Source organism: Artemia sp. Qi Xiang Cuo, chromosome 16 (assembly GCF_049724085.1).
Source record: "Artemia sp. Qi Xiang Cuo chromosome 16, ASM4972408v1, whole genome shotgun sequence".
Taxonomy (NCBI): domain Eukaryota; kingdom Metazoa; phylum Arthropoda; class Branchiopoda; order Anostraca; family Artemiidae; genus Artemia; species Artemia sp. Qi Xiang Cuo.
Window position 1 is genome coordinate 34280754 of NC_142809.1, and position 23078 is coordinate 34303831.

General features: G+C 34.9%; 1 protein-coding gene across 1 annotated transcript in view; it reads left to right on the plus strand.

Moving 5' to 3' along the window:
• Positions 1–23078, plus strand: part of LOC148942830 (uncharacterized) — a 42946-nt gene that overhangs the window by 7280 nt on the left and 12588 nt on the right. Inside the window, exon 2 of the mRNA XM_089102369.1 lies at positions 15479–15659. Coding sequence (XP_088958495.1) covers positions 15479–15659 — 181 coding nt within the window. The remainder of the gene's footprint in view (positions 1–15478; positions 15660–23078) is intronic.

Genomic DNA, 23078 nt, shown 5'->3' on the forward strand with positions numbered 1-23078 from the left:
GCTAAGAAAGCCAACAGTGAAGGCTCAAATCAAGTTTGTTTTGAGTTCTGCAAATACCTTCACTGTATTCACTGGAGTGTTTCAGCAACAAGAGCTGTTGATTCATGTGTTGAAATTTGAGTTTTGTTGCTTATGCACAGTTCTCTTTGATGGATTCTACATGCCAATGATGTCAACCATCGTCTTGCAGTGGGATTTGAAAGCAAAGACAGGGCTGCAGAAATATATCTAGAGCAACCATTGTGTAATAAGCAGATCCTGGCAGCTCTTGCTTCTTTGAAAGCAACTCAGAAAGATAGAAAACATTTTTCCTAGGAGTTAAGAAGAACAGGAAAGCTGCTGCACAGTATTTGTTGGCAAAATGCCCTGTGAACAACGAATTTTTTTGAAGCCTTAGTTGCTTCAGCCTTCCCAAGCAAGATTCCTAGCCGATGGGTTGTAGTGATATTCTCTATGTTGCAAGAGAACTTCTTTTTGAGATGAACATAAAGAAAGTTCATGTAGAACGGTTATTATTACAGTCGGACCTTATGTTACCACCTACAAACAGTAAACAAATTGATAGCTGTTGGCAAAAGATCTTAGAACTGAAGACACCAGGTGGTGATGTGAAATATCAGGCCTTGGGTTGAGTAGTTGAGCAGCTCTTTTGCTCTGCCATGGAAGCGCAGACATGGAGCAAGGATTTTGTTGTTCAACCCAGTTGGTTACTAGCATGCAAGCCCATACAAAGGAGTGGACCCTAAACGCTAAAGTTTTTGTTGGTGATTCTCTGCACAACTATGAGAACAAACCCCAACTTGTGCTGATCACAAAGAAGCTGCTGTGTTTGACCAAATCAGCTAGAGCTAGCTATGAACTTTACCTCATTAGACGAAAACAAGATGAATTGGAAAAAGAAAAGTTTGAAGCTGAAAAGAAATATGCTTAATTTACAGTCCAGGAACCGGTCCAGAGGAAGCAGAAAATAGCAGAGCTAGAGTCAGACATTTTACGAAAAAAGAGATGGCTAAATAGAAGCAAGAAATCAGTGATAGTCTTTTAAAAGAAGCAAGAGGACGTCTGAAGAAGTCAATAGAAGAGATGGTCTTATTGAACATTGGTCTTGCTCAAAGCATGCTGGAAGCAGCACTAAAAGCTCGCTCCAAAGAAAGGGAAAGGGCAAATGATGCTGAATCTGTAGAAGTACTTGTTTTCAAGAGGAAATCAGAAGTGATCGATCGCCTTTCAAGAAAGATTAATAAATGATGACGCTTGTTATGTTAAATGTAAGTCTAGCAGTGATTTGTTACACTTATTCATGGTCGCAAATAGCACAGTTTATTCCTGTTCGTAAACATCCAAAGGTTCTGCTTTACTAAGGTTGTTTGTTCCTTTAACATTAATTAAATAAAAATAAATAATTTTTTTAAACTGAAAATAAGAAGTGACATTAAAACTTAACACGGACAGAAATTATTCCGTATATGAAAGAGGATGTCCCCTCTTCAACGCCTCGCTCTTTATACTAAAGTTTTTATTGTTTTAAAAAATAAAGTTGTGAGACGGAGTAAAACTTTAGCGTAAAGAGTGAGGCGTTGAGGAGGGGACAGCCCCTTTCATATACGGACTAATTTCTGTTCGTTTTAAGTTTTAATGTCGCTCCTTACTTTCAGTTTAAAAAACTTGTTTTTTTTATTTAATTTCTGATCGTTTTTTAGTTAATGCAGCTTTTATTTGCATAAAAATTTTACTTTTCTTTTGCTAAATGGATGTCTTTACAAATTAACTTACGTAACTAACTTCTATATTCCTATATTTTTCTTCTGGCAAAAAATACAAAGTTGCAGATTTTTGCATATATGAGCTTGAAACCTATGTAATAGGGTTTTCTGATACGCTGAATCTGACGGTGTGATTTTCATTAAAATTCTTTAACTTGTAGGGGATATTTCACCCCTCTTTAAAAAGTCGAGTAAATTTTCTTAGGTTCGTAGCCTTTGATGAGTAATACTAAACTTAATAAAATTTATATATTTAGAATCAGCATTATAAACACATTCTTTTAATACATTTATTGACATCAAAATTCCGTTTTTAAAAGTTTCGATTACTATTGAGCCGTATCGCTTGTTTTTTTATTGTTTTTTTTTGTTACGTATATGTTATTACGTATATGAGGGGGTTCTCCCCTTAGTCAATACCACGCTCATTACGTTAAAAGTTAAAAAAAAAGTTTTGATTAACAAAACCCAGAATCACAAAAGCCGTTTAATTAGAATATTATTATAAAGAAGTATGTGTAATAAATTAATCAAAAATAAAATATAAGTAATTGGACCGCTGATGACAGATCAAACGAGAGGAGCTGTTTGCACGCACTAATGAAAGAGTATGTGGAAGGAGCTGTTTATTCGCACCGAGAATGAAGAGCCAGAAATCATCTGTGGTGAACTTACTGCTAATTACAGTGGGGTATACTCAGGATTTTCTCCCATAGTCTTATCATCCCTACTAGTCTAGAACTTCTTAAAGAAAATAAACCTAGATCTCCTCTCAATACTAAACTATTTGTTGAAAAATGTAGACCTAAAACTCTCTTCAAATCTCTTAAAACTCTCTTAAAATGTTTTTATAGAAATCGTTGTCGTAGATACTTCAAAAAGGGCTTATTCGAATGGAAATTGAAATTGCTAGTACCCTCTTTAATAGTCGAAAATAACTAGAGGACAACTAACCCCCCTCTCACGCCCACCATATCCCCAAACACATACAAACAAAATTTTGAGATAGCAGTTTTTTTCAATGTAGTTGAAAGTTCTGGAAATTAGGTCTTTGAGGATGACCCCCCCCCCCCACAGCCCTCAGGGCAAGGGTTGTAAGTTATGCCTTTGGGGTATACAAGGTTTTTCTAGAAAGAGTTGTCATAGAAACTTCAAAAAGGGCTCATTCGATTGAAAATTAAAAGGGCTAGTGCCCTTTTAATAGTCAAAAGTGATTGAAGAACAACTAACCCCCCTCTCACGCCTACCATTTCCCCAAACACATCAAATCAAAATTTTGAGATACCGGTATTCATTTCGTTCAACGTAGTTGAAAGTTCTGGAAATTAGGTCTTAGAGGATGACAACTCTCTCCCCTCCCACAACCCTCAGGGAAAGGATTGTAAATTATGCCCTGGGGGCATATAAGGTTTTTGGAGAAATTTTTGTCGTAGAAACTTCAAAAAGGGCTCATTTGATTGGAAATTGAAACGGATAGTGCCCTTTTTAATAGTCGAAACTGAATTGATAGCAACTAACCCCCTTCTCAGGCCCACCATTTCCCCAAACAATGAAAGTTTTGACATAGCTATTTTGTCAGCGTAGTTGAAAGTTGTGGAAATTATGTATTTAAGGATGACAAACCCCCAGAGCCCCCAGGGCAAAGGTTGTAAGTTATGCCCCTGGAGGCATATAAGGTTCTTATAGATAGCGTTGTCACAAAGATTTCAAAAGGGGTTCATATAATTGGAAATAAAGAGTGCTAGTGCCATTTTAATAGTCAAAGGTGATTGGACTGTAACTAACCCCCCCCCCCCCCCCTCTCACGCCCACCATTCCCCCAAACACATTCAATCAAAATTTTCAGATAGCCATTTTGTTCAACGCAGTTGAAAATTTTATCCTTATTTTATGTGTGGCAGTAATTTTAAGCATTTGAGCATGTTCAGTTGAGAGAATTTCTGGGAGTAATTCGATGGCCAATTCTTTTGCTAGTTCTATTGGTTCTAATTAGTGTCCTTTGATGTGTTTTAACGTCCCCTCGAAATTTCTTGAAACTTTTAACTTTCTTCCCATACAAAACTTTACCTTATTAAAATGGGACATTTGCGCTGCAAATGGGAGGATATTGGGGGGTCTAGTTTAATGCCAGGGGTGCGCGGAGCTGGTTGTGCACAACCTTCCCGTGGTGGTCTTGTTTTCACTAATCTTAGTACACAACTAAATAAACAATAACACATAAAAACCTTATAGCCTATATGACCTTTAGTTTTCTCTAGTCTAAAACTTTGTAACAGAAAAAAATTGATTTAAAAAACTAAATAACTTTACATAAGACATAACCATTCACAAGCAGTATATAGAGCTATCCTCTCATTTGCACTGCAAATGTGAGGATATTAGAGGGTCCGATTTAATGCTAGGGGATGTGTCATTTGAGTCCCCTCCAAAGTTTATACGACCACCCCTTCTATTAAAACCTTATATGCCTCCGCAGCATAAGTTACAGCCCCTCCCCCGGACTCTGGGGAGGGGGTATGTTGACCCCGAAGTTTGCGTTATATGATCGTTGGGCTGCTTCAAACAAACTGGCAATCTCAAAATTTTGATCGGATGCATTTAGAAAAAAATACAGTGTGTGTCTGGAGGGGGGGGGGGTAGATGCCCTCCGATCCCTTTTGACTAGTAAAAAGGAAACGAGAACTTTCAATCCCCAATAAAATGAACCACTTCTGTGGTTTATACGACCTCTCCTTACATAAAAACCTTATACATCCTGGGGCATAACCTAAAACACTTGCCCCGGGCTCTGGGGGTTTGTGCCGACCTCAGAATTTTTAATATGTAACGTTTGACTAATTTTAAAAAAATGGCCATCACAAAATTATTACCAGATGGGTTTGGGGAAAAGGGGCGTGGGGGAGCTAATTACCGTTCTATCTCTTTTGACTCTATGAAAGTAAACTGGAACTTTCAATTTTAAATCAGATGAGCCCTTTCTGAAGTTTATGCGATCATCCCTTCTATAAGAACCATATAGCCTATGCCCCCAGGGCATAACTTACAACGCTTTTCTCCGGGCCCGGGGGGGGGGTTGTGTCGAACCAGGAGTTTTAATATCTGATATGTGAACTATTTTTAACAAAATTACCATTTCAAAATTTTTATCAGATAGATCTTGGGGGGAGAAGGCATGGAGGGTGAGGGGCTAGTTGCCCTCCAATCTCTTTTGACTCTGAAAAAGTGAACTAGAGCTTTTAATTTCCAATCAAATGAGCCCTCTGTGAAGTTTATGCGCCCATCCCTTCAATAAGAACTATGTTCGCCCCCATGGAATAACTACAATGCCTGCCCCTGGCCCTGGGGGGTTGTGTCGACACTGGATTTTTTGGTATTTGAACTTTGAATAATTTTTGCCAAAATAGCTATATCAAAATTTTGATCTGATGCATTTGGGGAAAAAAGGGCGTGGGGGAGAAGGCTAACTACCCTCCGATCATTTTTGACTCTTAAAAAGTGAACTAGAACTTTCAATTTCCAATCAAATGAGCACTCGCTGAAGTTTATGCGCACATCCCTTCCGTAAGAACGATATATGCCTCCAGGTTATTATTTACAACGCCTGATCCCGGGCCCTGTGGGTTTGTGTCGACACCGGAGTTTTTGTTATGAGATGTTTGAACTATTTAAAAAAAAATGGTTACCTCAAGATTTTTATCTGATAGGTTCGGGGGAAAAGGGCATTGGGGACGGGGGGGGGGCAGTTGCCCTTGGATCTATTTTGATTCTTAATTAATTAAGAATCAGACACCGACCACGGTGTCTATACAAACCTTATATGTCCCCAGGGCATAAATTACAATCTTTGCTCTGAGGGCTGTGGGGGAGTTGTCTTGCTCAAAGACCTAATTTCCAGAACTTAAAACTGCGTTTAATATAATGGCTGTCTCAAAATTTTTATTGGGTGTGTTTGGGGAAAAGGTGGCAGTGAGAGGGGGGTTAGTTGCCCTCAAATCACTTTCAACTATTAAAAAGGGCACTAGCCATTTGAATTTCCAATCGGATGAACCCCTTATGAAGTTTCTACTACAACGCCTTCTATAAAAACCTTATATGCCCCCAGGGTATAACTTAAAACCCTTACCTTGAGGGTTGTGGGGGAGTGTCCTCCTCAAATCATATTTTCTATCTGGAAATCAACTACACTGGACAAAATGGCTATCTCAAACTTTTGATTGGATGTGTTTGGGGGAATATTGGGCGTGGGGGAGGGGGGCTAGTTGCCTTCCAGTCACTTTTGACTATTAAAAAGGGCAATAGCCCTTTGATTTTCCAATCGAATGAGCCTTTTTTGGAAGTCTCTACGACAACGCCTTCTATAAAAACCTTATATGCCCCCAGGGCATAGCTTAAAATCCTTTCCCTGAGGGATGTGGGGGAGTGTTCTTCTCAAAAACATACTTTCTATTTGGAAATCAACTACGCTGAACAAAATGGCTGTCTCAAAATTTGGATCGGATATGTTTGGGGGAATGATGGGCGTGGGGGGTCTAGTTACCCTCCAATCCCTTTCGACTATTAAAAAGGGCACTAGCCCTTTGTATTTCCAGTCGAATGAGTCTTTTTTGAAGTTTCTACGACAACGCCTTCTATAAAACCTTATATGCCCCAGGGAATAACTTACAACCCTTGCCCTGAGGGTTGTGGGGGAGGGTCCTCCTCAAAAATATATTTTCTATCTGGAAATCAACTACGCTGAACAAAATGGCTATCTCAAAATTCTAATTGCATGTGTTTGGGGGAATGATGGGCTTGGGGGGGGCTAGTTTTCCTCCAATCACTTTTGACCCTTAAAAAGGGCACTAGAACTCTCGATTTCCATCCGAATGAGCCCCCTTTGATGTTTCTACGACGACCCTTTTCATATGAAGTGCCTCTAGGAAAAAAAATAATAATCATATTCAGCGCGATCGCGCTGCATAAGTAAAGAACTATGTGGGCACAATGTATCATTATTTTTCCTCCATACCCGGGCACTTCGTATTGAAGGAGTTGTCGCAAAAACTTCGTATTATTACGAAGTTTAATAATGTGTAATATTATTATATTATTATAAATATTATTATTATTATATTATAGCTCTTTTGAAAGCACTAAAAAAAAACTGTAGCGTAAAGAGCGAGGTATTGACTTGGGGGAGAACCCCCTCACTTACGTTATAATTTTTGTTCGTTTTAAGTTCCAATATTCCTTCTTACATTTCAGTTGAAAAAACTTGAATTTTTTTATTTAATTTCTGATCGTTTTTTAAATAATGCTTGGAAATCCGGCGCCCCCTTCATAGAAATGTCCCTTACCCCAAAGAAACATCCTCCACGGAAATATTCTTCAGAGTAACCCCTCCTCTAGCCCCCCTCCAGAAAAAATCCTTCCTGAAAATGGTTGTATACTTCCAAATAACCAATAAATAATGCTGGTAAGTCCGGCGCCCCCTTCATGGCAATTTCCCGTCCCCCATGAAAACTTCCTTCATGGACAGATCCTCCAACATAACTCCCGACCCCCCCCAACCAACCCCAAACCGAAAAAAAAAACACCAGAAAACTTCTGTATACTTCCCAATAACCAGTACTATATGTTAACATTGGGTAAAGTTCATAACTTTTAGCCCTCCCTCTGGGAACTTCGGGGGATTAAGTCATCCTAAAAGACATATTTATTATATTTTCGACCATGCTGAACAAAATGGCTATCTCAAAATTTTGATCGGGTGACTTTGGGAAAAAAATAAGCGTTGGAAGGGGCCTAGTTGCCCTCCATTTTTTGGTCACTTAAAAAGGGCACTAGAACTTTTATTTCCGTTCCAATGAGCCCTCCCACGATATTCTAGGACCACTGGGTCGATAAGATTACCCCTGGGAAAAAACAAACAAAAAAAAACAAACAAATAAACACGCATCCGTGATCTTTCTTTTGGCAAAAATTGTAAAATTCCACATTTTTGTAGATAGGAGCTTGAAACCTCTACAGTAGAGTTCTCTGATAAGCTGAATATGATGGTGTGATTTTCATTGAGGCTCTATAACTTTTAGGGTGTCTTTTCCCCTTTTTTTGAAAATCAGCCAAATGTTCTCAGGCGTTTAACTTTTGATGGGTAGCACTAAACTTGATGAAAGTTATATATTTGAAATCAGCATTGAAATCTGATTCTTTTGATATATCTATTGGTATCAAAAACCCGTTTTCTAGAGTTTCGGTTACCATTGAGCCGGGTCGCTCCTTACTTACAGTTCGTTACCACGAACTGTTTGATTTGAGTTGTGCTTTCGTTAAAAGTCTTTCTTTTTTGTGTAAAAAAAAGTCTTTCTTTCTTCGTATATAAAAACTTCGTAACCAGCGTATTATTCGAGTCTCTATTAAAAATTCTATTTCAAAACTTTTATCGTTAATTCTGGTGTGCCTCAGGGTTCAGTGCTTGGCCCACTTCTTTATCTAATTTACGTTGATACAATGCGTTTTTATATATCAGATGCACTTATAACGTCTTTTGCTGATGACACGGTGTTTACGATTACAGCTACTTGTCTGAACCAGTTAATTGAGAAGACAAATAAGGCCCTCGCTGAATTGATAAGTTTTACAAATTCTAGTTATTTGGTAGTGAATATTTCAAAAACAAATTTTGTGACATTTTGTAGAAATAGAGTTTCATGTGTTGTAGATAATAAAATTGTTTTTAACGGTGAATTTTTAAAGCATTTAAATATTGTTAAATATTTGGGCTTTAGTCTTGACTGTAATTTAAGTTGCAAATCCCATTGTGATCTTGTGGCAGTTAAGATTTCAAGAGGGTTGGGTGTGATAAGAAGACTGAAAAACCAACTACCGTCAAATGTTTTACTTTTACTGTATCATTCTATTGTTAGCCTTTATTTATCGTATGGTTGCATGCTATTGACTAGTTGTTTTATTTCAAGTTTTAGAAAGGTCCAAATTTTACAGAATAAAATAGTTCGTGTTTTAGGTAATTATGTTCAGTTTGAAAATAGCACGTTGAATTGATTTATAAGTTTGAAAGTTTTAAATATTTATCAGTTACGGGATTACCAGTTAGCAATTTTATATATCAATATTTGAATAGTGTTCACGGGAGTTATTTTGGGAAATTTTTAAAGCTAACTCATCTTATCACTGTTATGAGACTAGAAATGCGAATGACCTTGCATCGGAACTCCGGAATACTCAACGTGCTGCGTTTCTGCCTCGTTTTGCGGGACCGGGGGTGTGGAATTCCCTCCCGGATGCTATTAGACAAGTTGATAATGTAAGCCAGCTCAAGAGTAGATTGAAGCGTTACCTTTTGGGTTATAATCTGAATGATTAGAATTTTGAATTTGATTAATGTTTGGTATGAAAATTGTTTGGACAGATAATGGTTGCATTTTCGCAAAATTACCCAGCCAAAGCGCACGGAGTCGGCTCTATAGCCTAGCTGATGCTTATTGATTTTGTAATAGTTGATTTAGTTAGATGCATCTTTTTTTTTTTTTTTTTTTTTTTTTTTTTTTTTTTTTTTTTGATTGGATGTTTTAAGGATGATATGTTTTCTCACTTGGGATTTTTAGAGTGTAATCCTTTTAGAGTAGGAGATGTTCTTTATGTTGATTTAGTTCAAATGCTGATTTTTCCCCATGAATAGATAGTTTTTATGTGGATGTAGAGCTTTATAATAATGGATTTGCAGCCATCATAAACAAACCTTCGGGTTTTTGTAGATGGCCGCTGTAAATTTGTTTGTATTTTTTTTTATGCTTAATAAATTAATTTGAATTTGAATTCGATTGGAAATTCAAAGGGCTAGTGCCCTTTTTAATAGTCGAATGAGATTGGAGGGCAACTAGCCCCCCCCCCCACGACTATCTTTCCCTCAAACACATCCAATCAAAATTTTGAGATAGCCATTTTGTTCAGCGTAGTTGATTTCCACATAGAAAATGTGTTTTTGAGAAGGATACTCCCCCACAATTCTCAGGGGAAGGGTGTTAAGTTATGCCCTGGGGGCATGTAAGGTTTTTATAGAAGGCGTTGTCGTAAAAACTTCAAAACAGGCTCATTCGATTGGAAATTCAAAGGGCTACTGCCCTTTTTAATAGTCGAAAATGATTGGAGGGCACCTACCCCCCCCCCACCCCTACGCCCATCATTCCCCCAAACTCATCCAATCAAAATTTTGAGATAGCCATTTTGTTCAGCGTAGGCTAGTTGATTTCCAGATAGAAAATATGTTTTGAGGAGGACACTCCCCCATATCCCTCAGTGCAAGGGTTTTAAGTAATGCCCTGGGGGCATATAAGGTTTTTATAAAAGATGTTGTCGTAGAAACTTCAAAACAGGCTCATTCGATTGCAAATTCAAAGGGCTAGTGCCCTTTTTAATAGTCGAAAGTGATTGGAGGGCACCTTATCCCCCCCATGCCCATATTCCCCCAAACACATCCAATCAAAATTTTTGAGATTGCCATTTTGTTCAGCGTAGTTGATTTCCAGATAGAAAACATGTTTTTGAGGAAGACACTCCGCCACAACCCTCAGGGCAAGGGTTTTAAGTTATGCCCTGGGGGCATATAAGGTTTTTATAGAAGGCGTTGACGTAGAAACTTCAAAACAGGCTCATTCGATTGGAAATTCAAAGGGCTAGTGCCCTTTTTAATAGGCGAAAGTGATTGGAGGGCACCTAGCCCCCCCACGCCCATTATTCTCCCAAACACAACCAATCAACATTTTGAAATAGCCATTTTGTTCTGCTTAGTTGATTTCCAGATAAAAAATATGTTTTTGAGGAGGACACTCCCCCACAACCCTCAGGGCAAGGGTTATAAGTTATGCCCTGGGGGCAAATAAGGTTTTTTATTGAAATCTTTGTCGTAGAAACTTGAAAAAGGGCACATTCGATTTGAAATTCAAAGGGTTAGTACCCTTTTTAATAGTCGAAAGTGATTAGTGATATTTTTTGTTGTTGTTGTTGCTTAGACCAGGGCACTTCGTATCGAAGGAGTTGTTGTGGGAACTTCGAAAGGGGCTCATTCGATTGAAAATAGAAAGGGCTGATGCCCTTTTTAATAGTTGGAAGTGATTGGAGGGCAACTAATCCCCCTTCCACTCCCACCTTCCCACGCCCACCCTCCCAATCACCCATTTTGTTTGAAAACTAAATGTTGCCTCAAGATTACATCAAAATGCACTATGATAATGCTAATTCTCAATAAGGCATCTCAGCCGCATCCCAAGAACGACTAAGGGCATTATGTTCAAACTTTCGGGGCTACTTCTGCTCTTAAATTTTAACCAAATCAAAATACCGTAAGTGTATCCAAGCTATCAAAGAAAGTAGACAGATTTTTCTTTCGAATGGTATCAAGTTTTTAACATAATTAACATAAGAATGGTATTTAACATAAGTTGGGCGCAAAACCCCTATGCCGTCCCAAGGCCTGAACAACATTCGCACTCTACTGAAAAAAATATAAATGTTTTTACTTTTGTAACTTTAATAAACCAAATAATATTAACATTTTGATTACTAAATATCAGTATATGTATATTAAACTGACAATGCACATTCATTTGTATTTTTTCAGTAAAGTTCAAATTTTGTTCTGGCCTTTGGAAAGCATAGGGGTTTTGCACCCAACTTTTGTTAATTATGTGAGCCCTACTCATGTTTATTTCTATTCGTTTTGGGTTTGACTCGGTTATTTATTGTAATTTCTGTTCGTTTTGGGTTTCATTTATTTAATGATGCTGATTTGTGGTAGTTTCACGCTTGGTAGATTATTTGATTTTGTTTTTGCTAATTTTTTGTTTAATGGAGTTGTTTACTTTTCTTTGAAAACCTTATTTTGTGGAAAAAGTTATTAATTAATAATATTAATAAAACATTGGAGCCGTATGGCCTTTACTATATGAAACGCTATAGCGTTGCCTCTGAAAAGTGAACTAGAACTTCGAATTTTCAATCAAATGAGCCCTCTCTGAAGTTTATACGAGCATCCATTCCATAAGAAACATATATGCCCCCAGGGCATAACTTACAACGACTTCCCCTTGGCCTTGGGGGGGGGGGTTGTTTCGACACCAGAGTTTTTGTTATCTTATCTTTTAAACTATTTTTAACAAAATAACTATTTCAAACTTTTTACCTGATGCATTTGGGGAAAAGGGTGTGGGGGGGGGGGGGCTAGTTGCCCTCCGATCTCTTTTGACTCTTATAAAGTGAACAAGAACTTTCACACAAATTAGCCCTCCCTAAAGTATATACGAGCATCCCTTCCATGAGAACTATATATGCCCCTAGGGCATAACTTACAACACCTGCCTCCGAGTCCTGGGGGATTGTGTCGACACAAGAGGTTTTGTTACTATTTTTGAACTATTTTTAACAAAATGGTTATCTCAGAATTTTTTCTGATGTATTTGGGAGGAAAATGGTGTGGGGGGCTAGATGCCCTCCGATCCCTTTTGACTCTCAAAAAGTAAATTACAACTTTCAATTTCCAATTAAATGGGCCCTCTCTGAAGTTGATACGAGCATGCGTTCCATAAGAGCCATATATGCCCCCTGGGCATAACTTGCAACGCTTGCCCCCTTGCCCTGGGGGTTTCTGTCGTCACTGGAGTTTTTGTTATCTGATATTTGAACTATTTAAAAAAAAATTCGGCTATCTCAGAATTTTTATCGGATAGGTTTAAGGAAAAAGTGTGTGGGGGCGGGCTAGTTGCCCTTAGATCTTTTTAATTTTTAAAAAATGAACTAGAACTTTCATTTTCCATTCAAATGAGCCCTCTCTGTAGTTTATACGAGCATCTCTACCGTAAAAGCCATATATGCCACAAGGGCATAACTTGCAATGACTTCCCCCGGGCCCTGGGGGGTTGTGTTGGCACCCTAGTTTTTGTGATATGACCTTTTAACTATTTTTAACAAAACAGCTACCTAAAATTTTTTACCTGATGCATTTGGGAAAAAAGGGCGTGGGGGGGGCTAGTTGCCCTCCGATCTCTTTTGATTCTTAAAAAGTGAACAAGAACTCTCACTTTCCAAACAAATTAGCCGTCTTTAAAGTATATACGAGCATCCATTCCATAAGAACCATATATTCCCCAAGGGCATAACTTGCATCGCCTGCCCCCAGGCTCTGGGGGGTTTTATTGACACCAGAATTTTTGTTATCTAATATTTTAACTATTTTTTACAAAATGGCTATCTCAAAATTTTATTTGCTGCATTTGGGGAAAAAAGGGAGGGGCGGGGGGGGGCTAGTTACCCTCTGATATCTCTTTGAATCTCTTTGAATCCTCTTCCCAGAATAATTTAAATCCACGACGATACCAATCTCGTAGAAATAAACTAAAATCACGTTTGGGATTCTTTCCAATCATACCGGGATATGTATTCTCCCACTGATTACATTTATCATACTGAAAATTGGAGCACAGGTGCCCTCTAGGTTGAGAGTCAAACACCTCCTCAAGACATGAATTACATCCTTTAATTTGTACTGCATAGCCTCTATGAAATTTACAAGGATTACATAATTTACACTTTTTACTATAGTCATCAATAATTGTACAATTCTTACATTGATTCCAACTGCCAAGAGTGTACATGCACAATGGAAATATATAGAACATTTTTTGGTTTCCGATGTCAACTCACTCACAGCTAAAACGAAACTGATCCTCTTCGTTCGATAAATTCAACGAGAGGGAAATGGGGGAGAGAGGAGTAGCTCTGTGACGTTACCTCTTTCGAATGGCGGGGGAGCCATCTACATTGAATCCATTGGCAATGTTTTCAAAAGTATATTCACGATATGATTCAGTTTTGTTCCAATTAATCAGTAAATGAATTGAGTATATGCACTTTAATCTCATTTCAACTTCGTTATACAATTGTCCCATGGGGTAGAAGAAGTCCGCATTACTTGGCAATTATGTTACCGACGAAAGGCTGTACTGCTAGGAAGATATAGCATGAGGCAAACGTCATCAAAAATAAAATGTTTTTCCATAAACAATAGATTTGATCTAATTCTCTCTGTCTCAAATTTATTCATTTTTTCAATCCTTTCCCTCTGACTGCTGACTCTAGACTGATCCCGATTCGTTACCCGTAAACAGAAAAGAAAAGGAAGTATTTTTAATTTTTAAGCCGTTTTAATGAATAATTACAACATCAACATCAATAATACATAGCATGTACAATCAACGATGCTGTTTATTGTCATCAATATGTTTCACTGATGCACTTAAAGCACATTGAATTCTATTCACATGTGCTATATCAACTTTAGCTGCGAAACATAATTGATCCTCCATTTTAAATTTGCTCAAGGATATTACATATCTTGCATATACTGCAACCCATTCCAGACAAATCCGCGATCCTTTCGTAATTTCCACTGCAATGTTTGGTGCTCTTGTACTATTATCATCAACTCCACTATTCACTTCTAATAGTGTAAACAATCCACTCATCGCCATCAACACAAATATATATCCAAATGAGTAAAGTCAAAACTTTTCTTCTTCTCACTCCTTAGAAGTCTATTCACAGACTAATACAACTCTAGCAAAAAACCCGTTCCTTATAGTCCCTCCATCGCTACTATGTAAGAAGCCCTCTGATTGGTTGAGAGGGGGGATGTATCCAACACGCTGACTGGCTGAGAAGGATACACGTGATCTAACTGTTTCCGGGAAAGTCATAACATTTTACTCGAGAGCAACAACAACAAATACTATTTCTGGACACCATGACATTCGCGAACGATTACGCAATCAAGTTCTTGGAAATTCACTTCCCCCTAGATTCCTAGATCAATAACATTATTCCCGTTAGAATTCAATGCGCATGTGCAACCTTCGTTCCGGAGTTATTACACATAGAAACATCAAATAAATCGACCTTGGAAAAAGAGGTCATTGACACACTTTGATTACGCAATCAATTTCTCAGAAATCCATCTCCCCTAGGGAGGCTATGCCCATATTAGGAGCCCCGTCAGCATTAAAAATGCTGACAGGACCACGTGGTCCTGTCACGAGTCGGACCCCCATCTCTACTGTTATTTGCCTTCCAGTCACTTTCGACTGTTAAAAAGGGCACTAGCCGTTCCAATTTCCAATCGAATGAGCCCTTTCCGAAGTTTCTACGACAACTCCTTCGATACGAAGCGGCCTGGTCTGAACAAAAAAATGCCTATGATAAAACTAACCCTCTCTTGATTGGAAACAGTGATGTCAATATTTATGAATTGAAATTTCCTCATAAGAAACCAAACTGAAAATAAATGGACTGTACGTCTGTATTAGTCTGTGGCTGTATTTCTGGAGCAAATATTTTTTTGTTGCTGCTTTTTTACAAGATAAGAACAACTTCCTTGTTTTATTTTTCTATACAACACAGTATAGGTTGATCAGTTTCAAGAAAATGACTTCTAGTACTTGTCTTTCTCAGAGTAATTCTTACTCTTAGTAGGAATGGTACCTTTTCACAGTATTGCCACATTGTAATCTATTATCTAGCTATCTCATCATTGACCCCTGTTGCAGGTTGTGGTGTTAAAGGCTGCCTAGAAAGACATAGAAAGCGGCATAGTAGTTTACTTATGAAAATCATAAAAATCCTCATTTTTTTAGTGCTGTTTTTAGTCAAAATTTCATGTCTTATTGAAGGTCATTTCAAGGAGTCAGATTGTATTGTACCAAGAATTGCTGAAACACCACCAACTTGAAGTGTCTTTAAAGGATGAAACGCTAAGCCCTATGATTGATAGAAGCTGTCATCCCAGTGTTGAAATCCTCATCTTGGAAAAAGAAAATCAAGCCGCGGGCTTTTGCCTTCTTCATAATGCTGGTAATTTTCATATGTTTATTCTTTTCCTGCTCAATTTTAATTCTCAAAAATTTAACCTCTGCTGCCCTGGTCATGTTTTGGTCATACATCAAGATGAAAAAAAATTATGTGTGCCTTGAAACGCTTTGACACCTATTTCCTGAAAAAGTGTTGATGCGTTCACAAAACTTTAGAGGATTTTATCCTTACCTCCCTCCTAATTTTCTTGTGATTTTATTGGAAATTCTTGGAAAGATTCCCAATCAAAATTTTAATTGAATCCCAAGCAATATTTTGAGACGCAGCATTCTCATTCAAGCATTCATATGCTTGAGAGCATAGGGAAAGCTTTCCCTCAGAGGGGGTGTTGGATCCATCCATTCAACAGTTTTGAAAAATACATTGTGTAGAAGCTGTATATTGTTTGAAAAAATTGGATTGAAAAAAATTGTGAACACCAAAAACAAAACGTCATTCAAAAACAAAATAAAACTCGTTATCAAGAAATTTTGTATCATAACTAGATATTCATAAACGATGATCAACGGTGGTAGTAGTTGCTGGAGTTCAATTTTGTTTAATAACGATTATTGACAAAAAAAACTTAACATAAACACATCCCCTCGAAATGCCACAGCATGATATGGAGGAGGGATAACCAAAAAAAAAAAAAATTAAAATAAACCTCAGAAGGGGTTTAAAAACACAACTACAATATCATATACCCTGCTACCACTCGCTTAACACTCCACACTCAACTCTTTCCTTGACACACCTCAATCAGAGGCAACGGTATAGCGTTGCCTATAGTAAAGGCCACACGGCTCCAATGTTGTTTTTTTTTCCAGAGGCCCTTCATATGGTAGAGGTTGTCGTATAAACTGCAGAGGGGGCTCATTCAATTGGAAATCGAAAGTTCTAGTGCCCTTTTTAAGAGTCAAAAGGGATTGGAGGGAAACTAGCACCCCCCCCCGCCCATGCCTTTTTCCCTAAATACATCCGATAAAAAATTTTAGATAGCCATTTGGTTAAAAATAGTTCAAAAATCATATAACAAAAACTCAGGGGTCGACATAACTCCCCACGGCTCTGGGGGCAGGCGTTGTAAGTTATTAATTAAAAAAAAATACCGAAAAAGAAGTTTTTCAAACTCTTAACTTAAACTAAATTATAACTAACTAAAACTCTTTTCTATAACTCTAATCTAATACTATTAACTATAAACTAAAACTCTTAACTAAAAATAAACTATAAGTCCAAACTAAAAATCTTAACTAAAACTAAACTAAATTATAACTCTAACTGAAACTCAAAGCTAAAACTCTAAACTAACAGTCTAAACTAAAAGTCTTAAGTAAAACTCTAAACTAAAACTAAACTACAACTCTTAACTAAACTAAACTATACACTCTAACTAAAACTCTAAGATAAGACTCTAAGCTAAAGCTCTTAACTCTAAACTAAAACTATACTAGAACTCTAAGATAAGACTCTAAGCTAAAACTCTAAACTCTAAACTAAAACTCTTAACTAAAATTAAACTACAACTCTAAACTAAACCATAAACTCTAACTAAAACTCTAAGATAAGACTCTAAGCTAAAGCTCTTAACTCTAAACTAAAACTCTTAACTAAAACTATACTTGAACTTTAAGATAAGACTCTAAGCTAAAACTCTAAACTAAAACTCGTAACTAAGACTAAACTACAACTCTAAACTAAAACTCTTAACTGAAACTAAACTAAACTATAAGTGTGACTAAAAACTCTAAGCTACGACTCTAGGCTAAAACTCTAAACTAAAACTCTTAAGTAAAACTAAACTAAACTCTAAACTAAAACTTTTAACTGAAACTAAACTAAACTATAAGTGTAACTAAAAACTGTAAGCTAAGACTCTAGGCTAAAACTCTTAACTAAAACTAACCCAAACTATAATTCTAAACTAAAACTCTTAACTGAAACTAAACTAAAATATAAGTGTAGCTAAAAACTCTAAGCTAAGACTCTAGGCTAAAACTCTAAGCTAAAACTCTTAAGTAAAGATAAACTAAACTCCAAGTTTACACTAAAATTCTTAAATGATACTAAACTAAATTATTAATATAACTAAAAACTCTAAGCAAAGACTTTAGGACAAAACTCAAAACTAAAGATCTTAAGTAAAACTAAACTAAACTATAAATTTGAACTAAAACTCTTAACTGAAACTAAACTAAACTTTAAGTGTAACTAAAAACTTTAAGCAAAGACTCTAAGCTAAAACTCTTAACTAAAACTAAAATAAACTATAACTCTAAACTAAAACTCTTAACTAAAACTAAACTGAACTATAACTGTAACTAAAAACTCTAAGCTAAGACTCTAGGCTAAAACACTAAGCTAAAAGTCTTAACTAAAACTAAACTAAACTATAACTATAAACTAAAACTATTAACTGACACTAAACTAAACTATAAATGTAACTAAAAACTCTAAGCTAAGACTCTAGGCTAAAACTCTAAGCTAAGACTCTTAACTAAAACTAAACTATAACTCTAACTAAAACTCTTAACTGAAACTAAACTATAAGTGTAACTAAAAACTCTAAGCTAAGACTCTAGGCTAAAACTCAAAGCTAAAACTCTTAACTAAAATTAAACTAAACTATAACTCTAAACTAAAACTCTTAACTGAAACTAAACTAAACTATAAGTGTAACTAAAAACTCTAAGCTAAGACTCTAGACTAAAACTCTAATCTAAAACTCTTAACTAAAACTAAACTATAACTCTAAACTAAAACTCTTAACTGAAACTAAACTAAACTATAAGTGTAACTAAAAACTCTAGGCTAAAACTCTTAACTAAAACTAAACTAAACTATAAACTCTAACTAAAACTCTAAGATGAGAATCTAAGCTAAAGCTCTTAACTCTAAACTAAAACTCTTAACTAAAACTACACTAGAACTCTAAGATAAGACTCTAAGCTAAAACCCTAAACTAAAATCCTTAACTAAAACTAAACTACAGCTCTAAATTAAAATTCTTAACTGAAACTAAACTAAACTATAAGTGTAACTAAAAACTCTAAGCTACGACTCTAGGCTAACACTCTAAACTAAAACTCTTAAGTAAAACTAAACTAAACTCTAACTCTAAATTAAAACCCTTAACTGAAACTAAATTAAACTATAAGTGTAACTAAAAACCCTAAGCTAAGAGTCTAGGCTAAAACTCTAAGCTAAAACTCTTAAATAAAACTAAACCAAACTATAACTCTAAACTAAAACTCTTAACTGAAACTAAACTAAACTATAAGTGTAACTAAAAACTCTAAGCTAAGACTCTAGGCTAAAACTCAAAGCTAAAACTAAACTAAACTATAACTCTAAACTAAAACTCTTAACTGAAAAAAACTATAAGTGTAACTAAAAACTCTAAGCTAAGACTCTAAGCTAAAACTCTTAACTAAAACTAAACTAAACTATAACTCGAAACTAAAACGCTTAACTAAAACTAAACTAAACTACAATTCTAAATAAAAACTCTAAGCTAAGACTCTAGGCTAAAACTCTAAGAAAAAACTCTTAAATAAAACTTAACCAAACTATAACTCTAAACTAAAACTCTTTACTGAAACTAAACTAATATATAAGTGTAACGAAAAACTCTAAACTAAGACTCTAGGCTAAAACTCTTAACTAAAACCAAACTATAACTCTAAACTAAAACTCTTAACTGAAACTAAACTAAACTATAGGTGTAACTAGAAACTCTAAACTAAGACTCTAGACTAAAACTCGTAGCTAAAACTAAACTATAACTCTAAACTAAAACTCTTAACTGAAACTAAAATAAACTATAAGTGTAACTAGAAACTCTAAGCTAAGACTCAAGACTAAAAGTCTAATCTAAAATTCTTAACTAAAACTAAACTAAACTCAAACACATAACTGAAACTAAACTCTAAACTAAACTATAAGTGTAACTAAAAACTCTAAGCTAAGACTCTAGGCTAAAACTCTAAGCTAAAACTCTGAACTAAAACTAAACTATAACTCTAAACTAAAACTTTCAACTGAAACTAAACTAAACTATAAATGTAATTAAAAACTCTAAGCTAAGACTCTAGGCTAAAACTCTTAACTATAACTAAACCAAACTGTAGCTCTAAACTAAAACTCTTAACTAAACTATAAGTGTAAGTAAAAACACTAAGCTAAGACTCTAGGATAAAACTCTAAGCTAAAACTCTTAACTAAAACTAAACTATAACTCTAAACTAAAACTCTTAACTGAAACTAAACTAAACTATAAGTGTAACTAAAAACTCTAAGATGAGACTCTAAACTATAACTCTAAAATAAAACTCTTAACTAAAACTAAACTATAACTCTAAACTAAAATTCTTAATTGAAACTAAACTAAACTATAAGTGTAACTAAAAACTCTAAGCTAAGACTTTAGGCTATAAGTCTTAACTAATACTCTTAACTAAAAATAAAATAAACTCAAACTCCTAACTGAAACTAAACTCTAAACTAAACTATAAGTGTAACTAAAAACTCTAAGCTAAGACTCTAGGCTAAAACTCTAAGCTAAAACTCTGAACTAAAACTAAACTATAACTCTAAACTAAACTTAACTGAAACTAAACTAAACTATAAGTGTAATTAAAAACTCTAAGCTAAGGCTCTAGGCTAAAACTCTAAGCTAAAATTCTTAACTAAAACTAAACTAAACTATAACTCTAAACTAAAATTCTTAACTGAAACTAAACTAAACTGTAAGTATAACTAAAAACTCTAGGCTATGAGTCTAGGCTAAAACTCTAAGCTAAAACTCTTAAACTAAAACTAAACTAAACTATAACTCTAACTAAAACTCTAAACTAAAACTCTTAAGTAAAACTAAACTAGAGATCTAAACTTATGCTCCTAACTAAAGCTAAACTATAACTAACTAAAACTCTAAGCTAAGACTCTAAACTAAAACTCAAAATTCTCAACTAAAACTAAACTATAACTATAACTAAAACTTTAAGCTAAGACTCTAAACTAAAACTCTAAACTAAAACCCTTAACTAATAGTAAACTATGACTCTAACTAAAACTCCAAGCTAGGACTCTAAACTAAAACTCTAAGCTAAGACTCTAAACTGAAACTCTAAACTAAAACTCTTAACTAAACTACAAAGCTAAACTAAACTATAACTAAACTAAAATATAACTAAAACTCTAAGCTAAGACTAAACTAAAACTCTTAACTATAACTAAACTATAACTCTAACTAAAACTCTTAACTAAGACTCTAAACTAAAACTCTTAACTAAAACTAAACTAAAACTAAACTAAAACTCTTAACTGAAACTAAACTATAACTCTAACTAAAACTCTATGCTATGACTCTAAGCTAATACTCTAAACTCTAAACTAAAACTCTTAACTAAAAATAAACTATAAGTCTAAACTAAAACTCTTGACTAAAACTAAACTAAATTATAACTCTAACTGAAACTCTATGCTAAGACTCTAAACTAAAACTCTAAACTGAAACTCTTAACTAAACTACAACTCTTAACTAAAACTAAACTAAACTATAAACTCTAACTAAAACTTTAACATAAGACTAAAAATATATAAGACTTTAAGATAAGACTAAGCTAAAAATCTAAACTCTAAACTAAAACTCTTAACTAAAACTAATCTAGGATTCTAAGATAAGACTCTAAGCTAAAACCCTAAACTCTTAACTAAAACTAAACTACAACTCTAAACTAAAACTCTTAACTGAAACTAAACTAAAAGTGTAATTAAAAACTCTAAGCTACGACTCTAGACTAAAACTCTTAAGTAAAACTAAACTAAACTATAACTCTAAACTAAAGCTCTTAATTGAAACTAAACTATAAGTGTAATTAAAAACTCTATGCTAAGACTCCAGGCTAAAACTCTAAGCTAAAATTCTTAACTAAAACTGAAATAAACTCTAACTAAAAGTCTAAACTAAAACTATAAACTCTAAACTAAAACTCTTAACCAAGACCAAACTATAGATCTAAACTAAAGCTCCTAACTAAAACTAAACTAAACTATAACTCTAACTAAAACTCTAAGCTAAGACTCTTAACTAAAACTCTAAACTAAAACTAACCTATGACTCTAACTAAAACTCCAAGCTAGGACTCTAAACTAAAACTCTAAGCTAAGACTCTAAACTGAAACTCTAAACTACAACTCTAAACTAAACTATAACTAAACTAAACTATAACTCTAACTAAAACTCTAAGCTAAGACTCTAAACTAAAACTAAACTCTAAACTAAAACTCTTAACTAAAACCTAGATCAACCCAGCTTTTTGGATATCTCTCTCACTATGATTGTGTGTCTGAGCGGGTGTGCTGCCATCTATAATTGATCTAACCTAAATTCAGTTTAAAAAAAAATCAAAAAAAATAAAATAAAAATAAAGTTGAATAATTTCGAAGTAAAAAAAAAAATTAGTTAAAAAAAGTGCTACTACAAACAATATTTTTCTAATAGTGAAAGTCACGACTAACATTTCTATATCATTCTCATTTTGAATTTAGAAAATATTAAATGTGATTTTTTTTTAAGTATGTTACATGTCATTCTAAGAGATTTAAAAAAAAGTTGAAAAAACATCATGTTAAAAAAAAGTTAAAAAAAACCTCAAAAAAAAAACTTCAAAAAAAAATTGAGGGGGGGGGGAGGGGCCTCTTTGAGATTGGGGGTGTGGGGAGGCTTCTGAGGTTGAGGTCCTTGGTGGTTAATGGTGGTTACGGTACTTGATGCTTCATACTCATAATCACCTCGTTACTTGATTTCTAAGGATTTCTAAAGATTGTTCTGAATTTCTTTATTAAAATTCTTTTCTTGGCATCTACAATTCTATTATTATCAACTTTTTAGTATACTACAATGTTAGAGCATATTTTATATTGACAACACTGTTCAAATGGTACTTGTGTATTATACAGAACACATCCGAGTTGTTAAGCTAGGTCAAGTCACAATGTCATCTTGTCATCATTAATCAGCTCGTCATCAGGGTTTTTATACCTCTGTTCAAGGTTAAACATAAATCAACCACGCCTAAAATATTGCTTAACAGACAGAATTTCATAGCCATTAACTTTATTCATCCATACCATGAAAAGAACCATCGATGTATGCATGCTATGTGAACAGCCATGACTCTATCAGAAACATGTAATTTAATACCAAAATCATTGTTTCGTGAACAACACGAATTTTCATGGTATTCTGGTTCTAATTACAACATAAAAAAAACAAGCAAAGACATAACTTTTTTAGGCGTGGTGATTTTTTAGGATACATGTTAATGCCCTGTTGGAATGATTACCTCGTTGAATGGTATGAGTACTGTCCGCTTGTATATATTAATATAAAAAGGGGGACTGTCTGCTACCTTT